At 38.3% G+C, this 21,807-nt stretch overlaps 5 protein-coding genes and 1 non-coding gene across 6 annotated transcripts; 4 read left to right on the forward strand and 2 right to left on the reverse strand.

Moving 5' to 3' along the window:
- The first annotated feature begins 884 nt into the window (after nt 1–884).
- LOC125191629 (probable starch synthase 4, chloroplastic/amyloplastic) lies at nt 885–8,248 on the forward strand. The gene is made up of 16 exons (XM_048089023.1): nt 885–1,149; nt 1,675–2,047; nt 2,447–2,528; nt 2,747–3,806; nt 3,884–3,935; nt 4,864–4,986; nt 5,060–5,135; nt 5,228–5,412; nt 5,491–5,685; nt 5,931–6,002; nt 6,217–6,426; nt 7,005–7,130; nt 7,249–7,398; nt 7,475–7,536; nt 7,642–7,717; nt 7,812–8,248. Exons 1-16 carry the CDS (start codon nt 1,004–1,006, stop codon nt 7,980–7,982), a joined length of 3,159 nt encoding a protein of 1,052 aa, XP_047944980.1. The 5' UTR covers nt 885–1,003; the 3' UTR covers nt 7,983–8,248.
- Nucleotides 8,249–8,299: 51 nt separating this feature from the next.
- On the reverse strand, nt 8,300–9,191 carry LOC125191630 (chlorophyll a-b binding protein of LHCII type 1-like). The gene has a single exon (XM_048089024.1). It carries the CDS (start codon nt 9,189–9,191, stop codon nt 8,397–8,399), a length of 795 nt encoding a protein of 264 aa, XP_047944981.1. The 3' UTR covers nt 8,300–8,396.
- Nucleotides 9,192–12,393: 3,202 nt separating this feature from the next.
- On the forward strand, nt 12,394–13,411 carry LOC125196052 (chlorophyll a-b binding protein of LHCII type 1-like). The gene has a single exon (XM_048094411.1). It carries the CDS (start codon nt 12,461–12,463, stop codon nt 13,253–13,255), a length of 795 nt encoding a protein of 264 aa, XP_047950368.1. The 5' UTR covers nt 12,394–12,460; the 3' UTR covers nt 13,256–13,411.
- Nucleotides 13,412–16,177: 2,766 nt separating this feature from the next.
- Nucleotides 16,178–18,047, forward strand: LOC125192324. The gene is made up of 5 exons (XM_048089865.1): nt 16,178–16,313; nt 16,633–16,812; nt 17,290–17,343; nt 17,482–17,570; nt 17,692–18,047. The coding sequence occupies exons 2-5, from the start codon at nt 16,762–16,764 to the stop codon at nt 17,801–17,803; spliced, it is 306 nt and encodes a 101-aa protein (XP_047945822.1). The 5' UTR covers nt 16,178–16,313; nt 16,633–16,761; the 3' UTR covers nt 17,804–18,047.
- Nucleotides 18,048–18,558: 511 nt separating this feature from the next.
- Nucleotides 18,559–21,224, forward strand: LOC125192843 (39S ribosomal protein L46, mitochondrial-like). Its single transcript, XM_048090504.1, has 6 exons — nt 18,559–18,852; nt 19,202–19,267; nt 19,829–19,903; nt 20,287–20,413; nt 20,502–20,627; nt 20,775–21,224. Exons 1-6 carry the CDS (start codon nt 18,680–18,682, stop codon nt 20,916–20,918), a joined length of 711 nt encoding a protein of 236 aa, XP_047946461.1. The 5' UTR covers nt 18,559–18,679; the 3' UTR covers nt 20,919–21,224.
- A 468-nt stretch (nt 21,225–21,692) lies between these two features.
- TRNAL-UAG lies at nt 21,693–21,772 on the reverse strand. The gene has a single exon. It is a non-coding gene; the product is annotated as a tRNA-Leu (tRNA).
- Nucleotides 21,773–21,807: the final 35 nt, after the last annotated feature.

Here is a 21,807-nt window from a genome sequence, read left to right on the forward strand (position 1 = left end):
GTTATTTCTAAAATTTTAGATTTTCATATTTTAAATTTATATTATCTCAAAATTCAATATCCATATTTGATTATATTTTTAAAAATTGAAACGAAATCCGAACACCCATTATCCAAAAGTTGTTTTGAAAATGACAAATTGCCAAATAAGTAAGTTATTATGCTAAAAATAGCTAAACTCGGTGTTGCATATTTTTCAAGAATTAAATTATACACCATGAAGTGTATAATTTTTATAATTATTTTATCTATTTTATTTTCGGTGAAATATGCATATCAATAAGTTTTAAATGCGCAAAAATTTGATGTTATGAATAGAGGTGTCCACGGTTCAGGAACTGCCGGTTCCGGTTTTGGAAATTATTGAACCGGAATCGAACCGCGAGGGTGTTTCGTGGTTACGGTTCCAGTTTCGGTTTTGGTTTCGAACCGGCGGTTTTCCGGCGGTTTTTTACGGTTCCAAACCGTCGATTTTTTGAGGTTCCGGCTTAATTTCACGGTTTCCCGGCAGTTTTTCGCAGTTCCGGTTTGAAACCACCCGGAACCGGCGGTTCCTGCACAGTTTCAGTTCGAAAATTTTTGAACCTGCACCGAACTACGGTTTAAAAATCGACGATTTCGGTTCGAGTAAATTCTCACGGTTTCGGTTTGAAACCGCCGGTTCGATAAACCTTGGGCAGGTTTGAAATTGTAAATTGTGTGATACATATTGTAAATTGTGTGTTTGAAATTGATTTTCAATTCATAGTATAAGTCGCTGTAAAGAAGACACATACGATCATTGCGAAAATTATTTAATTTATAATTCAACTTTTTAGAAAAGAGAGTAATTAAAAAAAGTTTAGGCGCATTACTATATAAGTGTGACAAGATGCGAAGCTTACGCAGAGGTAGAAGATAAATAAAAGCTCACTCGTATTAGAGCTAAGCAGTCGTTGGTTCTAAGCAACCGTTTATTTTCTCACACATTACACACACTGCAGCGGTAACCGCCTCACAAATTGATGGAGTCGGCGCCGTCGACGTGCTTTCTCCGCCGCGGATTGGTCGGCGCCGGACTCAAGTCTCCTCAAGTCACTGTGCGTCTCTACTCTTCCTCCTGGCAGCGCTGGTACCCAACCTCTTGTAAAATGCGCCAGCGCAACTTCAGGTTTTCTTTCTCACTGCTTTCATCTCTTCGAATTGATGAATCATTTCTCGATTACTTGCTTTGTCTAGTGATTGATTTGTTTGGCGATCGATACTGCTCACTTAGATATAGCTCGCTTTGTAATTTGTGCTTGATTGAGAATCACGTGATTAGTGCTTTATCTGGCAAGAGATATTTTCTCTTCTAAAATCGTCAAATTAGGATTACTGGCGTTATAATTATGTTGATGAATAACTTCACTGGCTGCAGCAGAGAGAATATTTTTTAGTGGTGGTAGGTGCTTAATAAATTCTGATTTCACATAAATTTGATGGGAGAGAGATTTGGATTCGATGTGGAAACTTCCTTGAGAATGTGATGACAAGTAGAATGGACTAATCGAATCGTGAAATGAGACTATTTTAATTCGTCTGTTGATGTGTGGAGATAGTAGAGTTTCAGTATAGTTGTTGCTTGAATAATCTATCTGGTGCCTAATTATTTCCTCCCTACTATTGCGACATGATGCATTGGATGGTTCCGCAGTTCGCAAAATAAGAGGCAACAAGCAAAGAAAATCAATCTCCCAACAAATACAAGATTAAATCAAATTGATGATAGCAACACTGATACAAGCAGCAGGGACAGAGGCGGGATTTCACCGACAAATACAAATTCCAAGCCAAATGATGATAGCGGATCGCCCAAAGGCAGCAACTCAGATTCAGATCAAGAAATAGATTCCAGCAACAATATTCCCGTAATAGAATATGGATACTTGGAAGGAGAGGGTTACTTCAATTCTTCTGAACCAGATGAAGTTGGAGCGTTGCACAATGACACTGTCGCCACTGCAGAGGGATCAGTTCACTTAAATGATGAAAAAACTAAGAGGCATATTCTGTCAAATGACATCCCAGTATGCACCCTTCCAGTTCTTTCCTCATTTTGGTTTATTTTATTTAATAATATTTCAGGTCCATACACATTTATGTAAGTGTGAAAAAAATGTTTCTAACTATGTAGACAAAGGCAGCTTCAGCATGATATATTTTCAAAAAGTTAATATTGAAACATGAGATGTGCTTATCGTATATGTTGCTGTTTCGGTAGTATCACAGGGCTGAAGGGTGCAATTCTTTACTGAAAACAAATCAGGTGTACTTCAATTGCATGATTTTAAATATCATAGTATGATTTTCCAGTATTCATAATCGAATTTTCATAACTTTTAAGGGGATTTAGAGTCAACGGTTTATTTTCTCTAGTTTGTTCTGACAAAAGAGTTAAGTATTTGATTATCTTATCTTTCAAACAGTCCACCACTGGGAATAGAGGACAGCAACGCTCGGGCAGTCAACTTCATGATTTAATTGGAATGATACGAAGTGCTGAAAAGAGTAAGTCATGACTCAACTTGATCCATTTATAAGTATGTTTTCTTACTTGCACTATCTTTGATTACTTGAATTGTAAGAAGAATCATTTTGCACTAATCATTACAGAGTGTTGACGGGATTTATAAGAGCTCGACTTTTTTTCTTCTAACGGAAAAAACAAAAAATATGGCCTTTTCTGGTAGCTGAATATGTTGCATCTGTTCGTTATTGCCTTACAGATATACATCTTCTTAATGATGCTCGTATGCGTGCTCTTGAGGATCTTGAAAATGTTCTCAGCGAAAAAGAGTCATTGCAGGGAGAAATCAACAGTTTGGAGATGAAACTGGTTGAAACTGATGCACGTCTGAAAGTGGCTGCACAAGAGAAGATACATGTGGAACTCCTCCAAGCCCAGTTGGAGAAGTTGCGAAGTGAATTGTCAAGCAGAGAGGAACTTGAACAGGACTTGAATAATGTTGTTTCTTCATCGCAAATTGACGTCGTCAGTTCTTTTAGCCAGGAATTAGATTCATTAAGGGCAGAGAATATGACCCTGCAGGATGAGCTACAGGCCCTAAAGGCAGAGCTTAGTCGTATTAGGGAAACTGACCAGCGTGTTCAAACATTGGAGGATGAACGGTCATTGTTGCAGTCCTCCTTCAAAGAGTTGGAGTTCAAACTTGCTGCTTCTGATGAAGATGTTTCAGAAATCTCTAGCTTGAAATCTGAATGCAAGAGTTTATATGAGAAAGTGGAGGATATGCAGACGCTTTTAGATAAGGCAACAGAGCAGGCAGATCAAGCAATTCTAGCATTGCGGCAAAACCAAGAACTCCGCAAGAAGGTTGACCAGCTTGAAGAATCTGTCAGTGAGACCAGCGACTATAAACTGTCATCAGAGAAGTTGCAGCAATATACTGAACTAATGCAGCAAAGAATAGATCTATTGGATGATCGCCTGCAAAATTCTGATGAAGAGGTACATAGCTATTTTAAATTGTGTCAAGACTCTATAAAGGAATTCCAGGACAAGCTGAATGCCTTGAAAGAAGAAAGCAAGAAAAGGGCAGAAGATGAATCTGTGCATGACAAGCCTTCTGAGTTTTGGTCCAATTTATTGCTTTTGGTGGATGGATGGTTTCTTGAAAAGAAGATCTCACTGGATCAAGTGAACTTATTAAGAGAAATGATATGGAACAGAGAACAAAGCATATGTGATTCATATATGTCGATGCAAGGAAAAAGTGAGAGGGAAATTATTGCAACATTTCTCAAACTAACGACGTCAACGACAGGGTAGGCAGACATTGCAAGGATTTTAATTTTTTACATACATTATAAGACACAAGTATTAACAAGTTATCATTGCACAGTGAAAGGTTACATGTCATACACATTGCAGCAGAGATGGCACCTGTGGCTAAGGTATACCCTTTATAAACTTCTAGAAGACAGTGGCACTGATTTTGTGTTGTAAATGTCTATATGAATATCTATGGTTTTCTATTGTGATATTTTTCTGGAGAATAATGAATATATTGACGAATGTAATGTAAGGAAGTTGAGAGATGGAAAAAGTTTGCCATTTCATGTTCATATAGCTCTCTCGAGTAAGTAATTCTATTTTCTAAATACGTCTTGTTAGTTTATCAACACATGCTTGAGATTGGCAGAAAAAATCACACACACATTCACATTTGTGTGAGACCATTTCCACCAATCTCATGTTGCCTCTCATGAGGATACCTAGCAATGTTGGGAAAATTAGAAAGCTCTCTTTATGAACCTTCCTATATGATGATATGGTGTAAGCCAATGGAGTAATTGGATATAGAATTGGTGGAAGAAGTTGGGTGCATGTGTACCTTCATGTATGTATTTTAACTTTGATATGACGCAGTCATGTAAATGGGCTGAGGACTTTGGAAACCCTGAGTATGGGTTGTTTGGCCTATAGTTGATTCAGCCAATAAGAAAGAAATTAATGGTTTTTTTACTAGCTGCATGGTCAAACAAAGAAATGTATGTCAATGCATAATCTGTCTAATTAGCACCATACACACTATTTCAGAGTCTAAAAGCTTGATGTAACAATTTTGCAATTTCTAATGTATTCTCTTGGATGCCAACTTTGTTTTAACTTTTCAGTGAAAACCTTCATAAGTCTTTGACACACATTGTACATTGTTGGCATGTTCATACTGTTTTTTTCTCATTTCATTTTGCTCTGGATGCGTGGCATGTTCGTACTGTTTTTTTCTCATTTCACGTTTGCTCTGGATGCGAGCTTTGTTTCACTTTCTTTTCTGGTAATACATTTAATGTTACTTTATTCCTAACATTTATGTTTAAGGTGGGTGGACTGGGAGATGTAGTGACTGGTCTTAGCAAAGCGCTTCAGAGGAAAGGGCACCTTGTGGAAGTTATTGTACCAAAATACGACTGCCTACAGTACGAGAGCATCCGGGATTTGAAGGTCATTGGTGTTTATGGAGGTGCTCTTTTTATTTCAATGATAACTCTCTAACCCGGATCTCCATTTGATGCAGGTTTTGAATATGCATGTTGAGTCATATTTTGATGGTAGACTGTTCAAAAACAAAATCTGGGTTGGCACTGTTGAAGGTCTAGAATTATTTCGGTTCCAAAGTGAAAATATCCTTGCTTTTTTGTTGTGTCCTAATACTTTAGTTGGCTGCAATTTTGACCATATTCAGGGATTCCTGTTTATTTCATTGAACCTCTTCATCCAAGTAAATTCTTCTGGAGGAATCAATTTTATGGAGAGAATGATGATTTTAAGAGATTTTCATACTTCAGCAGGGCAGCACTTGAGTTAATTCTTCAAGCTGGAAAGAAGCCGGACATAATTCATTGTCATGATTGGCAGACAGCCTTCGTCGTACGGATACTAGATTTTCAGCTTTCTTCTATGCCACCCGTGCATTCTTTTTTGACTTTTCCTTGTTATATTTGGCAGGCACCTCTTTATTGGGATCTATATGTTCCAAAAGGATTGGATTCAGCCAGAATATGTTTTACATGTCACAATTTTGAGTATCAAGGATCAGCTCCAGCTTCTGAGCTCGGATCTTGTGGTCTTGATGTTCACCAACTCAATAGACCTGATAGGATGCAGGATCATTCCGCACATGACAGGGTCAACCCCATTAAGGTAACAAGATCTCTCCCCTGAGCCCCTCCAAAGAATTAAAAAGCTTTTACGTATGTGATGTTGAGAGGTACATGGTTCCATGTGGCAGGGAACATCTTGGTTCTCTTTTATATAGTTTTTGTAATTGATTGGCGGTAGGTTAGCACTTAAAAGTTGACAGTTCATTTTCTTCATGGCATACATTGGCTGATTTCAATTTGATGGTCTATTTTTATTTTATTGGGCATGCCCTTGTCACCTATCAGGGTGCTGTGGTGTTCTCTAATATTGTGACAACAGTTTCACCAACCTATGCCCAAGAGGTGCGAAGTTCAGAGGTATGTATGTCATATGCTTTTCGTAACAGCTGTACTTGTATTCCCGAACTTTAGTTTGCCCAAAACTCTTTCTATTGTATTCTGCAGCTCATTTCTTAATTCTTATGTGTCATGGCCTAAGCAACAATGCAATTAATGAAACAGCGCGCATGCGCATGTGATTAGTTGATAATTATCAGAAATTTTCAGCCTATCTCCTTCTCATGATGTTCAGGGTGGACGAGGCCTACAGGACACAATTAACACATATTCAAAGAAATTTGTCGGAATTTTGAATGGCATTGATACTGATGCATGGAATCCAGCAACTGACCCATTTTTAAAGGTTCAGTATCATTCCAATGATCTTGATGGCAAAGCAGAAAACAAAGCAGCTTTGAGGAGACATCTGCAATTGTCTTCAGCTAATGACAGACAGCCATTGGTAAGTAAAGTTTAAATTTAATGAAAATTTTTTATACAAAAAATTCTTTTTAGTTTTATAATAATAAGCTTTTTAGACGTGGGTGAATTAATTTTCATTTAACATGAATCATTCTCCTGATGTGCAATTATTATCGATACTTAGAGATGGCAATGAGGCACAGCACAATTGACTGTCATGAACACAATATGAAAATATCATTTTTGGGTCAGATTAGCACAATATCATGTAGATATGTTTACCCTTTCCCATTAACTTCAGTAAAATCATTTTCTTTTACTTTTTTATTTATTTATGTACATCATATAATTGTCTTAATTCTTTTTACATATAATAAATGCATTTTTATTGCTTTTGAAGTTTATTTGTAGGTTTAATTTACTTAACTAATGCTACTGTAATCAAACAGTGGTTTATGCATTGGCTTGATTAGATTTTTGATTGATTCCTAATGTATTTATGGGAGCAACAGACTATACCTATAAAATATGACAGTTTAATTCTTATCTGATCATACTAATGTCTCTTATTCCCCTGCTGGAATAACACTTGCTTTTGTTATTAAACATCACGTGCAGGTTGCTTGCATAACTAGATTGGTACCTCAGAAGGGTGTACATCTTATAAGGCATGCAATATACCGGACATTGGAGTTAGGTGGTCAATTCGTTCTTCTTGGTTCAAGTCCAGTGCCTGAGATTCAGGTAAGTTTGGTTTCTCAATTTGAAATTTTATGCATATACATGCTTCTGTTGTGTTCATTGATTTTATTGGAGGCAGAAAATGGAATGTGCTTTAACATGGGAATTCTCATTTTTTCAGAGGGAGTTTGAAGAAATCTGTGATAGTTTTAGAACTCATGAACATGCTCGATTAATACTGAAATATGACGAGGCTCTTTCACACTTAATCTATGCTGCATCGGACATGTTGATCATCCCATCCATCTTCGAGCCTTGTGGCCTCACTCAGGTATCCTGTACACATGGCATAAAAAGAGCCTCCAGGCATACTAGCAATTATTTCTTAACTCATTGCACATTTGCAGATGATTGCTATGAGATACGGGTCAGTTCCCATCGTTAGGAAGACTGGAGGGCTCAACGACAGGTTAAAATCATCTGCAGATGACTTCTTATAAATCACACTCCACATTTGTTTTGCACTTACCTACATACTCTGTTCATATAATCACGGTTGTAAATCACCTTGCAGTGTTTTCGATTTTGACGACGATACCATACCTGCCCATTACAGAAATGGATATACATTCTTGACAGCTAATGAGCAGGTAACTCGCCATTGTAACAGGGATGAGCAATATACAATTCTGTAAAGACTGCATTTTCATAAACCAACGCGGGTTTTCTTGTTTGCATGTGTAGGATTTCAGCAATGCGTTGCAACGGGCAGTTAACCATTACATGAATGATGCTGATAGTTGGAAACAGCTTGTTCAAAAGGTGATGAGCTTGGATTTTAGTTGGGATTCTTCAGCACCATTGTATGAAGAACTTTATCACAAGTCTGTCGCCAGAGCGAGGAGCAGAAAATGATACCCGATGACCGCAATCAAGGTTTTCTATGCTGATATATTGGTGGAGTGGATGAGCTCGTGACTGAAAGTTAAGTCACGGGCCGACGACTGAGCTGTCGTTTCGTGTCACCTTGTGTCTTGTGGAGCTGATCGGCCAGATGCAGGCTGCTCAGGTTCAATTCTTTCATTCAGCACAATTATAGTTTACTTTTTACTTGTAAATATAGACTTCCAATCTGTATAGGTGTATGTTGTAATATGAGAACTAGTTTTTTTTTTTGGTAATGATTTTAGTTCCCTTTTTGTCAAAATAAAAACCAAATTCACAAACACACATTGAACCTCAAAACATGGCATTTATATTCCAATAATTCACATGAAACTTTACAAGTGACTAAAGCAACACTCTCAACTCCAAACACTCTTCTTCTCCTCACTTTCCGGGGACGAAGTTGGTGGCGAAGGCCCAAGCGTTGTTGTTAACTGGGTCGGCAAGGTGGTCGGCAAGGTTCTCCAATGGGCCCTTTCCGGTGACGATGGCCTGAACGAAGAATCCGAACATGGAGAACATGGCGAGTCTCCCGTTCTTGAGCTCCTTCACCTTCAGCTCAGCGAACGCCTCGGGGTCATCAGCCAACCCCAATGGGTCGAAGCTCCCGCCCGGGTAGATCGGGTCGGTCACCTCTCCGAGTGGCCCACCAGCAATGCGGTAGCCCTCGACGGCACCCATGAGCACAACCTGGGTAGCCCAGATGGCCAAGATGCTCTGAGCATGGACCAAACTCGGGTTGCCCAAGTAGTCCAAACCGCCCTCGCTGAAGATCTGAGCGCCAGCCTTGAACCAGACGGCCTCGCCGAACTTGACGCCGTTGCGGGAGAGGAGCTCGGGGAAGACGCAGCCGAGGGCGCCGAGCATGGCCCACCTGGAGTGGATCACCTCGAGCTCCCTGTTCTTGGCGAAGGTCTCGGGGTCAGCGGAGAGTCCGGCGGTGTCCCAGCCGTAGTCGCCGGGGAACTCGCCGGTGAGGTAGCTGGGGGCCTCGCCGGAGAAGGGGCCGAGGTACTTAACGCGGTCGGGGCCGTACCAGGGGCTGCCGGAGGAGACGGACTTGGTGGCGGGTTTGCGCATGGAGACGCGGCCGCCGTTGCTGGCGGAGAACTGAGTTGTGGTCTTGACCGCCTGACCGGCGAAGGATGGGGAGGAGAGAGCCATTGTGGAGGCGGCCATTGGTGGAGATGCGGCGGTTGTTTGATGCTACTATTAAGGGTGATTGTTTGAGGATGATAAATGGAAGTGGTGGTTAAGATTTACTTATAGGTGGCAAGAGGTTGGGTTAGTTATCTTGTGATATCTCTTTCTCATTTCTCATTGGGTTTCAAGATTTTGTTGCTCTGCCTAAATGGCATGTTTTAGACCATCAGTTTTGTAGATATTTTTTTGTGATGGAGTTTAGATTTTTTGTTTGAGTGGGCTCTCATGTACAGATGGATTTTTGACTCATACATGGATTCCATGGCTGAGATTTAAGATGAGCTTTCAAATGAGAGATACAGTTTTAGTTAATGGTGGTGGGTTGGTCCATTCTTAAGGTTGTTAGTCTCCATAGGTAATTAATGTGGCTGTGACATGAGCTTTTATGCATTTTGTCATAATGTCAATAGTCTTTAACACTCCATATTAATTAATGTGGCTGTGACATGATCATTTATGCAATTATCATAATGTAAATGGCGTCTAAAACCATTAATCTAAAATATAAATTTCGACGAAAATATAATATTTTATTTGAAAGGGACAAATTAACGACTTATGAAAGTTAGTAATTGATCGCACCCAAAAGTAAGAGTATTTCTTATTAAATTAAGAGTTGGTCGCAAAAGTTATGGACTTTGACTGCATAGTCAATTTCTTGCATTTAGTACAGTGAAATCCAATAGCAAAACAAAATCGTTTCTAGGAGCTTTTGTGTTAGTATGAAGATTTTTTATAACTAGGTGTCAAAGAACCAATGAATTTGTGGTGGTGGTTGAGAAATAGTGATAGACAACGAAATGAGATTTTAGCATAAATGATGAATTTTTGGTGGTGAAGATCAGGAATATTAGATCGCGATGAAGAATTGGGGCTGCGACGAAGTAGCTAGAGAGAAGAAAATAAATCATTATTATTTAAATTTAAATATTTAAAACAACTTCATTTTGATAAATTATTAGCCACTTCGTTTTTATTATTTTGTGATGTTAGAAATCATGGAAATTTTGTCACTTTCAAACTGCCATGAACTTTAAGTTTATTGGAAATGTTACATTTCAATCGAAGTTCTTGATTTAAACTACAATTTGACTCGATCATTTAAATTCAAATGAATTCTAAATTGTGCGGAATTTTGGTATTAATGTTAAAATTCTTGATTTTTGTGATCAACTTTTTGGTAAAAAAAAAATACTCACATAAGATTTCAGAAAAATTACATTAAACTCCATCATTTTATATAGTACTATAAAAAAATTACACACTGAGTTTCCACGTATAATATACTGTATATTATTTGTAATTATTGCAATGGAATATAATTTTACCATCCCACCACAAACGGGCATCATTCAATATAAAGACAACTAAAATTGCATAATTATGTAGACCATACCATCCTATCTCTCTTCTAGTCCACGATAATTATAAAAGCAAAATGGTATATGCTCATTTTGAATAAGTAAGACAAAATATAGTCCCTACAAACAAAATATAGTAGTAGTATAAAATTTACCGTTGTTATCATATTTTATTTGAGGTCTAGAGAAATTCAACAAGGATAACTAGTGTAATAGTACATTAATGTTGGATATGTTGACGTGCACGATCACAATTTAACTAATGTTCAAAAGCTCAACCAAAATGTGCTTAGTAACCGAACTAAGTAAATGTTTTATACATGATACATTCGAACATTAGTCACCTGTATTTAAAAACAAAAATATCATAATTTTCTACCCTATCGAGCGAGCCTGCTGGGCTTTTGATTACTCCGGGCCGAGCTTAAGTCAAGCTTGTTTAGCAAGCGATAATTATACCCATTTTATGACTGATTGATTTATCGATTTGAAATGAATAAAGCTTATGTTTGATCGATGTATTTGTAGTAGATTATATAAAGTTGAAATTAATAGCATTGCTCTCTTCTTGCAAAATTCATTTGGACTAGCTCCTTCTAGATTAACCCCGATTATTACATACACGCACCAATGTGTGTTTGGTTAGGGCACTTTGTTGTGATTAATAATCCTATTTGCATCATTGCATGTGTAAAGCATCTTGAATCAATAAGGTTACCTCTATAGCCTATAACTCATTTTTTTCTATTATTTTGACGTAAAACTATATGATTCAATCGAAAAAGGTTAGAAACCGGCATGTGATGGTTCGAGACATGTGGTCAAAAACTAAAAATAGAAAAACACAATAGCATACTATGTTTAATTAGGACCTTTCTCAAGAAAAGCTATGAGGTTGCCTTAACCTATATTCATTTCTTTTTTGCAGTTAGATTCATGATTCTTACTCTTATACACCTAAATGCTAAATCTAATAAATTCATGCTCTCATACTCAGTTCTTTTTGGAGTTTCTTTTTCTACATGATCTCATGGTCTATTTGGTGACTCAGAAATAAAGTTATCTTTCAAAAAATGGAACCAAACTGGAAACTGAAAAGAGACTCATTCTTTGGTGGCTTGGAGCATGGACTAAAGGGTGGTGCCCGGAATTTCCTTTTACACCAGGCCAAACGTGTGAGGACTTACTTAAAGCTATAAGATGGACAAAACATAATCACCAAAGCAACTCTAGTAAACACAAATGAGCAATGTAGCTCGCCCTACTTCCTAGTCAGTTTTTGCTTGGTGGCTTTGATTGATGTTTGTTTAGTTTTTGGTTTTCCTTGTTTTGCTTGGAGGATGTTTTTCTTAGTCCTCACTTGGTCACTCTTTGTTTAGCTTGCTTGTTTTGATTTGGGGTGCTTTTTCTTATATCTTTTGGACTATTTTGTATATTCTGAACTTTGATTCTTTTGCTCACCGATATTTGAACAGTTTAAACATTTTTCTCTCTTATCCAAAAAAAAAAACATGATCCATACTCTCGTGATTCCTACTCTCATAAATTCAGTCTTTGTTGTAGCAATTCCTCACCAATCCACCGGTGTACACTTGGCAGCTCCTTATAGGCTCAAAACCTAAGAAAATCACACCTTTGCATGAGACTCTCATCCCCATATCCACCAAAAATCTAAACAAAATTCATCACTACACTATAGTACTCCAATTAATCTATTATCCTCATTAAAATATTAGCTTCCAATAAGCTCAAAGATAATGATATCCAAAGATAAGGACCCCCCAACTCCAAAACACCCTATAAAACACCCTCATTCCCCCCTTCCACCACTCACCACCTCTTCAACAAAAACAAAAACAACACTACTTTCCTTTCCTCACAGCAATGGCCGCCTCCACAATGGCTCTCTCCTCCCCATCCTTCGCCGGTCAGGCGGTCAAGACCACCCCTCAGCTCTCCGCCAGCAACGGCGGCCGCGTCTCCATGCGCAAACCGGCCACCAAGTCCGTCTCCTCCGGCAGCCCCTGGTACGGCCCCGACCGCGTCAAGTACCTCGGCCCCTTCTCCGGCGAGGCCCCCAGCTACCTCACCGGCGAGTTCCCCGGCGACTACGGCTGGGACACCGCCGGCCTCTCCGCCGACCCCGAGACCTTCGCCAAGAACCGCGAGCTCGAGGTGATCCACTCCAGGTGGGCCATGCTCGGCGCCCTCGGCTGCGTCTTCCCCGAGCTCCTCTCCCGCAATGGCGTCAAGTTCGGGGAAGCCGTGTGGTTCAAGGCCGGCGCCCAGATCTTCAGCGACGGCGGCCTTGACTACCTGGGAAACCCAAGCCTGGTCCATGCTCAGAGCATCTTGGCCATCTGGGCTTCCCAGGTCGTCCTCATGGGCGCCGTCGAGGGCTACCGCATTGCTGGTGGGCCCCTCGGGGAGGTGACCGACCCGATCTACCCGGGCGGGAGCTTCGACCCGTTGGGGTTGGCGGATGACCCTGAGGCGTTCGCGGAGCTGAAGGTGAAGGAGCTTAAGAACGGGAGACTTGCCATGTTTTCGATGTTCGGGTTCTTTGTTCAGGCGATTGTGACCGGAAAGGGACCCTTGGAGAACCTTGCAGACCACCTTGCTGACCCGGTTAACAACAACGCTTGGGCCTTCGCCACCAACTTCGTCCCCGGAAAGTGAGGGATGGTGGACCAGAATTTGGGGTGTAAATGAGTTGAGTTAATGGGGAAAATGTCTTAATTTTGTTTTGTGGTGGAATGATCATTGATGTTGTGATTTTTTATATCCTTCGTCTTGGGTTTGTTTTATGTGAATTGAGATGTGTGTTGGTTTTGAGAATGGTGTTTGGTTTTGGTAGAAGAATTAATTGGAACATAATCATGATAGAATGAAATTAAAGAAGAAATAATTGTGATATAGTAATTGAACAATTTTTTAAATGAGAGATAAAAAGTTAGAAAACATTATAATATGTGTTATTTTGTCATTTTTCGGACGAAAATGCCCAAATGGCTTGAAGAGTAATTTAGTTAGTTATTCTTCAAACCTGCAGAATTCTGCACACCTACGCTTTGACTACAAACTGATGTGTAAGAGATGTCATAAATCAAACATGTTATTTGAATCATCTACATGTTTCCATTGAAATATGAAAATCATTAATTTATGTGTTAATAGTGACTTGAATTTGAATTTGTTGTCTCGCTGTGTATCAAAATTTGCCAGCAAAGCCTTTGCCTTCTCACAAATTGATTCATTATTTTATAGTACAACAATAATTATCAGTCAAAAACCTACTAATATTCTTATTTTAATATTTTTAGCTAAAGTAAGACCCCAACATTCTCAAATGTCAATCCATTAACTACCAACAACTAAAATTATTTAAAATAAGCAACCATAATACTATTACTGTCACAATTAATAGAAATATAGTATTATTTCTAAAAAAAAAAAAACAAATCAGCATTTATTTTACTAGTATAAAATTCCAACTAAAGCAAATCAAGCTTTTTGGAGAGAGAGAGTGAGCTTCCTATTTTCTTTTGTTTTTGTTTTAATTTCAAAATCCCCAAATTGAAGATCGAAAAATTCCACAAACCCAAAGTCCCCAAATCCAGAAACCCTCCTCTGCCATGGACGGCCACCGCGATCCGCCGCCGCTCCTCGCCACACCACCACCGCGCAAATCCTCCGCCACACCTCATCATTGTTCTATTCCCACCTCCTCACCTTCGTCTTCCTATCCTCTCTCCTCCTCACCTTTCGCTCCAATGTCCATAGCGCTTCCTATTACCTCTCCTCCCTCCTCTCCCGCCTCGATTTCTCCGCCTCCTCCCATCTCCACCACCGCCACCACCTCCGCTCCGCCGCCACCGCCGTGCCTTCCTCCACCTCTCCCGCGTTGGAACCCTCGACGACGACTTCTTCTCCGGTGATTCCAATTTCGATCGCTCGTTATTCCACCCTTCCTCGAGGAAGCACGTCGCCAATTCCACCTTCGTCGTCCTCTGCTATTCGGAAAACCTCTCGGAATGCTCCTCTGTTAGGGTTATTATAAAATTATATAAATATCAAAATTAAACAAACAAATATAACATATAAAGTCTAAAATCACGGCACCAAATGGGAGTGGAGTGAGATGAGAGAGCGAAAATGACTATAAGTGAAAGTGAATAGGAGGGAATATAAATTCAAGTACACACTAGGTAGCTTTTGGGAAGCCAAACGTCTGCCTATTTTCAAGGGAGAGAGGGGAGAGAAGACGTGACATTTCAGTCACATCATTGGGTGGATGTCAGCCAAACTGCATGTTGCAAGTGTATGTAGACAGCTCTGCACAGGCGGCATCGGTAAATAGGTGAGAATGCCCTTTCAGGGCATAAGGGTGTTATTGTCCGAAAAAATCTGGTTTGTGATTTTACATTTTGTCAGATCCCTATGGTGGAATTTTTTTTTGTTAGGGATCAACGGTGCAACAAGCCGAAACGTTAAGGCCTTTTTATGCAATTCATTCTAAAAAAAAATGAGTGCACTCAGTTACGATAACAATTGAAAAAGAATACGATTCGATTAGAATATATCGAGGGGGAGAAGGATTTAAACAAAGGACGAATATTGAATAAAAATTGTTAAATTTAATTAAACTTCACTACTATGTCTTTGCAACTTCAAAAATAATGAAATTTGAATTTATTTTTAATTATTTTAAGATATTTTTTTTTATAAATATTTGATTTGAAAAAATCACTACTAGTATTTATAAAGTAAGTAACCTGATTTAATTAAAAAAATATATGCTCGTAAATATTTAATTAGATGATTAAGTAATTGCACTATAAAATTGAGTAGTAGTAATTAAAAATGAATTCAAATTATGAATTTAACTAAATTTCATTTTTTTTACAATTAGCCCAAAACAAATTATAACTTTTTGTTAATTCCCGATGACTTGACAATAAATTCAACAACAATAAACCCCAATTGCAATTTGATTATTTGGGTTTCGATCAAATCAAGGTCAGAATGCATAAACCATTTTCTCCATTTTTCACCTCTCTCAAACATCTCGAAAAAAGGCTCAAACTTGAAAACAATGAAGCAGCAGCAGCAGCAGCAGCAGGACCCTCCACTCTTCCCCAACCTCCACCGCCGCCGCCACCGCCGGTAGAACCCCAGGAAGCCATCAACCCCACACAAGAAACAGAATCTCTTGGCACCCCAATTTACCTCTGCAACCAATCCAGCTCAATCGCCTCCCACGTCCAAGAAAGCCAAGCCCCACAAGAATTCATCACAAAACCCCTCAATTCCCCACCCACCAATCACCACGAAGCCGAAGCAGAAACAGAAGCCGAAGAAAGACTTGTTCAGCCGGAAAGACTCGATCTTGACGATGATATCGGGCTCCTGATGCAGCTCCTGCGCCTATCAGACGCGGGAACTCATCAATTAGGGTGCTGCAACGATGATGAGTTCTACGACAAGATTGTGGGGGTGAAGGGTCCCAAGAATGTGAAGGAATTGGAGAGATTGGAGCGGTGGATTAAGCATTTCTGCAGCGGTGAGAGCAAGGAGCCGTTTAGATTGGTGCATTTGCTGCTGGGGAAAGCTGCTTTTTTGCATTCGGATGATGGTTTTGGTGGGCTTGTGTTTCCCTCTACTGTCGATGAGTTCTTGAAGAATGATCCCCCAACCGTTTAGGCTTGTGTTCAAGTTTCTCTCTTTGTTGGTTTTTGTAAGTATGAGCTTGTTAAAGTAGCTATCTTTGGCAAAATCCAGAATTGAAGTATACACATTTTACTTGTTTCTTTAATCCAGAATTGAAGTATGCATATTTATGATGGATATGGGAGTGTTTTGCATATATAGCTTTATTTATTAGCTTCTTTCAATGGTTTCATGAGTTGTATCAAGATGAATATGTGTCTACCTTAAATAAGTTAGATGAATTATTGAAATTTTGGTCATGCATCCTCACTTTCTCCCTCCTCTTATGTTATCAGAGAGTCGAAGTACTAATTTAGCAATATCGTTTACACGCTTCTCTGCATTAGGCCATTCAATGCTGATGAATATTGTATTCTGAAGTTGGGAAAGAAGAACTAGGCCTCCCCATTTTACTGTACTTGCAGGAAGGACGAGTGGATGCCCAGCTGAAGCTGGTGGATGGATAAGCGAAGTATATGAAGAGTGTCGCTTTGTTTTACTGGACCATGCATGTTTTGAAGATTGTGGTGTGTGTGCCACTGTGCTTGATGCAGTTCGACTTATTATCTGCTAAAATGTTTAAAATTCAGTCTTATCAACACCTTTAACAACATCATTCATCGCTGACTACTTGAAACATTTCTGGGCCATGGACAGTGGTAAGAAAGTGCCTTCAATTTTATTAGCATAGGCTTATCAACATAGCATAAATATGCATAAACAGACACATTTCATTTGGTAGAAAACTATAATCTTGCAATACCTCTGGTGGCATTGAGGATTTCAGCTTTAAGGTTTAGGATCAAGTACTGGTTTTGAACGTTTTCATGTGGTTTTTCGAATCTCAGTTGCTTCTTTTTTACTTTTGCCCGTAGGTTTGAAGGGTATCGAGAATTAGCTATGTCTTTCTAAATGCGGAAAAAACAGCTAAAACATATGGCAGCTGTGTGAGAGTGATATTGGTCTATTGAATCAATATATTCACTTATTTGTACATTATGCAGTGTGAGAAGTGGTTGGATTTGGAATTTTGGATGCATGAGTCCATTTACTGTCAGGTAAAGTTGTTTCTTGTTGGGAATATCTGGCTTTTAGTCATTCTTTACGCTGTTCATGTATCATTTTTGTACTTAACATAAACAAAATTCTTCGATTATACATCCTTTATGATCTAAATTATGTCTGAATGTTTTTAGGGTGCCTTTTTCAAGTTGGTCTGCAGACAGCATGAGGTGAAAATGAGTCAGTTTCGTGGCCATCAAAGGGCCTCTTCCGGTGCTGGGAGGTGCGAAACAGAAGCATTTTCACTAGCCACTATTCAAAAGTTCAAACATAGAACAGTGATCCACACTCTTCTCTTTTTCGAGCATATGGATTTAGCACGTTACAACTCATTCACTACATAGTCTGCAGATGATATTTCCATGGATGTTCGATGTAATGCATGACTCTGAAAGACGCTGCTGCAGAGAAAAAGGATTGGCCTCCTTTGTACGACGTTGCCACATTGAAAAATAACAAGGTCGTCTGCTTTTACCAATTAGGAGAGAAATGACACGAGCAGAGTGTTGAGACGTGCTTGATCGAATGCAGGTCCCCGTGCTACTACGAAGACACCATTACCTACTCTAAGGGAAAAAGCCTCTATTTTTATTAATTTTCTGTTGATCCAAATCTCTGTTTTTCTATCTACTCTGAAGAGAATAAAACTAGAAATTTTGTAGTCTGATTATATATTGTGTTACAGCAGCAAAATTAACTAGGGAGTAGTCTTTATTTATTTATTTTGGAGTTGTAACATAAGCTGTTATTTTTGAAACCCCACTTTTGAATAAACTTAGATTATTTGTTCTATCAATTTATTTACATTGGAGAATTAATTAGGAGTAAAGATCAGAATTAAAAGTTTAATTTGGTCAAAATCGGAATTAAATCCGTTGACCGTTAGTTTTTAACGAAAATGTTGACGGAGGACCAAAATGATCAAATTTCCATATGTTCAGAACCATAAAATCCAAAAAATAATACAGTATTTAGAACCAAAAATATAAAATGGTTATATATTCAGGACTAAGTTTGACCTTTACTCTATATAGAAGAGGCAAGTCTTAACCAATTAAAGCTACTAATAAAAATACAAAATACTCTATAAAAACGAATAACCTAGTAAAAAGGAAGCGACTACTATTATTTTTTATATTTTATCAATTTTATAAACACATGTCAAATAATTTAGAGAAAATAAAAAAGACTAGATTTTTAAAAAAAGATGTACTCGTACAATATCAGAAGCCGGTTGTGGACTTGCCGGTAAAACCCTCAAGCTCGGATTAGGGTTTTTGAATTTCGCACTTTCAAGCTCGGATTTATCGTTGCCGTCAGAGTCGGAGGAAAATGCAACGAACTGTGGCGCATTCGAGGTTACTAGCTCGGCCTCTGCTCACGGCTGCGCGCGCCTTCTCTACATCGCCGTCCGCCGAGAAGATCGTTGCCTCCGTACTGTTCGAGAGGCTTCCGGTTGTGATACCGAAAATCGATCCGGTCGTTTATGCATTTCACGAATTCTCGTAAGCCATTTCTATGTTTTGATTCGCTTGATTTAGTTGCTTGTTCTCATCAGGAAATTTAGCACCATGTTGGAATGGAAAAGCTATTCCTTTAATTTAATGTCGGTTGTTCAATTAGCGTATTTCTCTAAGGCCGGGGGTTGCGCTTAATTGATAATTTTGGCAAGTGAAATGAGAGAGTGAAGAATGGAGGTGGGGATATTTGGAGTTGTTGATATTCTTTGAGAATGAGTGGTTGGATGTATATTATAGTATTATACAGAATTTTGTTTCTACGAATTTGCATCCTGTATTAGTTGAAATGTTATTGTAACAAATGATGATGTATGGAGCTGGGATTTGAATTTAGGTTCCGATGGCAACAGCAGTTTAGAAAAGAATATCCTGATTCGTTCTTGCAGAAATCTAATGCAAGGTACATTTTTCTCTTTCCAACTACTCTAATTTTTGGCTGTTATGGTTTGCCATTTGTGTTTCCTATGTTTAATATGGTTCTTCAGTCGGTCTGTAGTTTGTAACCAATCTTCGTCAACAAATGCTAGTGGGAGATAGTGTAGACTACACATAACAATCATTTTCGCCTGTTATGTAAAATTCTTATTTTCTATTCTATTTGATACATGTTCTAATGATTCGGATTTTTAATATAAAAAATTATTTTACACATCTGAAAGAAGACAGTGTTGAAGAACTAATCTAGAGCATTTGTTGAATCTCTTGGATTGAGTTTGGGATGATTGCTTGGTAAGTATTTGGCATAAATGCTGATAGAAATAGTTATGAGATGATCAATTTTTGGTCGGAGTATATAAATTCAACATAAGTTTGTTACTATATGTCAAAGATTCAAAGATGAATTGTCTCATGTTTGCTGTTCTGTTTAGTTTGATCAGAGATATACTTGTTGGAAACTGATTATGTCTAAATTTGTTTTGTTTAATGTTTGCAATAAATCTATCTATGCATTGACATGCAGGGGACAAGGTGATCATCATATTGAGTATACGCCGGCTCCACGGATCACTGAAGCCGATAAAACCAATGATAAAAAGTAATGTTCATTGCTGTAGTAGTATATGTTTGCCTTAGAAAAAAAATGTTGGTGAATATTGGTGGCGATTGCTTGTAAATCTGCATGCTTAATGGAATTGGACCCTTTTAGATTTTGTCATTTTAAGTGCTGGAAGTAGAATCCCTGAGCCTTTTCCTCTTGCATGAATCTCATATATTTCTGAAATGAAGATCATAGTACCTATGTGCTTGTCTTCCAACTCTACTGTTTTTTCAGAGAGATTGATACATGGTCTCTGCACAATGTCGTTATAAATTTTCCAATTGAGTTTTGTCGGTGATGATGATGTGCACTGCTGCATATGATTTAAGCTACTGCATAATGATTTAAGCAGTAACAAGTGTATATTTATTATCACACAGGTCACTACAGAGAGCACTTGACCGGAGGCTTTATCTTCTTTTATATGGCTCTTCATTTGATTCTAATGGAACACCTGTCTGGCACTTCCCTGAGAAGGTTTACGACTTTGAACCAACACTACGCAAGGTAATTCAGCTTCTCCCTTATAACTATGGTTAATCACGTTCCCCCTTATAACTATGGTTCATCACATTTCAAATTGAAATATCTGCAGTGTGCTGAATCTGCTCTAGAATCTGTTGTTGGAGATCTTTCAAAAACTTATTTTGTTGGAAATGCTCCAATGGGCCATACAGTTATACAGCCAGCAGAAAATGACAAGGTCGATGCACCTTCTAAGGTACTTGCCTTGTTTTGTTCAGCCATTTCCTTTTTTAATCTTTATTCCAGTTTTGCTTTCAAAAATCTGAAGCTGTGTTATATAGAGCTCAGACACCCACCATTCATTAAGGCGCTATATTTTGCTAAAATATTTTTCATTTGTCAGCGATTCTTTTTCAAAAGTCAACTCATTGCTACGAGCAAGATCAATGTTGGAAAGTGTGAAGATTACTTATGGGTGACAAAGGATGAGCTATTGGAGTATTTTCCTCAGCATGCTGAATACCTCAACAAAATGATCATCAGCTGATAATTTTTTACTCTTTGTTTTCCTAGCTCTTTGATCAACTAAAAAGATGATGAATTGTTTGATATATTCCTGCCTTCGTCGTCAGGAGTTACATGTTTCAGAGTTTACTAGGTTTTGATGTGACTAATGAGGGGATGAAGGTATTTTAGTTGTTTCAAGAAATGTACTGTAATAATTGTCTTAGGCTTATGTCTGTATGAATTATAGTCCCCCAATCTGTTGGCCTTGCATTCAATTTCCTCTTTGGGGGTTTTTGTAAGCATTTGACAAAAGAAATAGTGAATGGAAAAGATGATGATGACCTTATATCAAGTAGCAACTTCAGTTTTCTGGATTGAAACATTGGCCAATAAGGATCATGATGATGATGATGGTTGTGCAATTGAAGAAAGTGATTATGGCAAAATCAAAGAATTCAAGCTTGACAGTAGATTGATAGTAGATTATATGGCAAATGCAAAGCTGTGTAGTTGTGGAATCTTGTTCACTAGCAAGATTGAAGCTTTATATATTTATTGTTAGAGGAGGATAAATTCAATTAATGATCCTTTTAACTCAAAATCAATTCTTGTTGATGAAAAGGTTAATAACAAATTTTTACCATCAGAACCTTTGCATCAAAATTTGCTGATAGTGCATATCCAAATGCTCATCTATTAAACAACAAATAATAATTAAACAAAAAAATTAAAATTTAAATTTGCTGATAGTGCATATCCAAATGCTCATCTATTAAACAACAAATAATAATTTAACAAAAAAATTAAAAATTTATGACAGCTGTGGGATTTGAACCCACGCCCTTTCGGACCAGAGCCTAAATCTGGCGCCTTAGACCACTCGGCCAAACTGTCTTTGTTGACATAAGATAATATTGCTTCATTAATAA

Source organism: Salvia hispanica, chromosome 6 (genome assembly GCF_023119035.1).
Source record: "Salvia hispanica cultivar TCC Black 2014 chromosome 6, UniMelb_Shisp_WGS_1.0, whole genome shotgun sequence".
Classification (NCBI taxonomy): Eukaryota; Viridiplantae; Streptophyta; class Magnoliopsida; order Lamiales; family Lamiaceae; genus Salvia; species Salvia hispanica.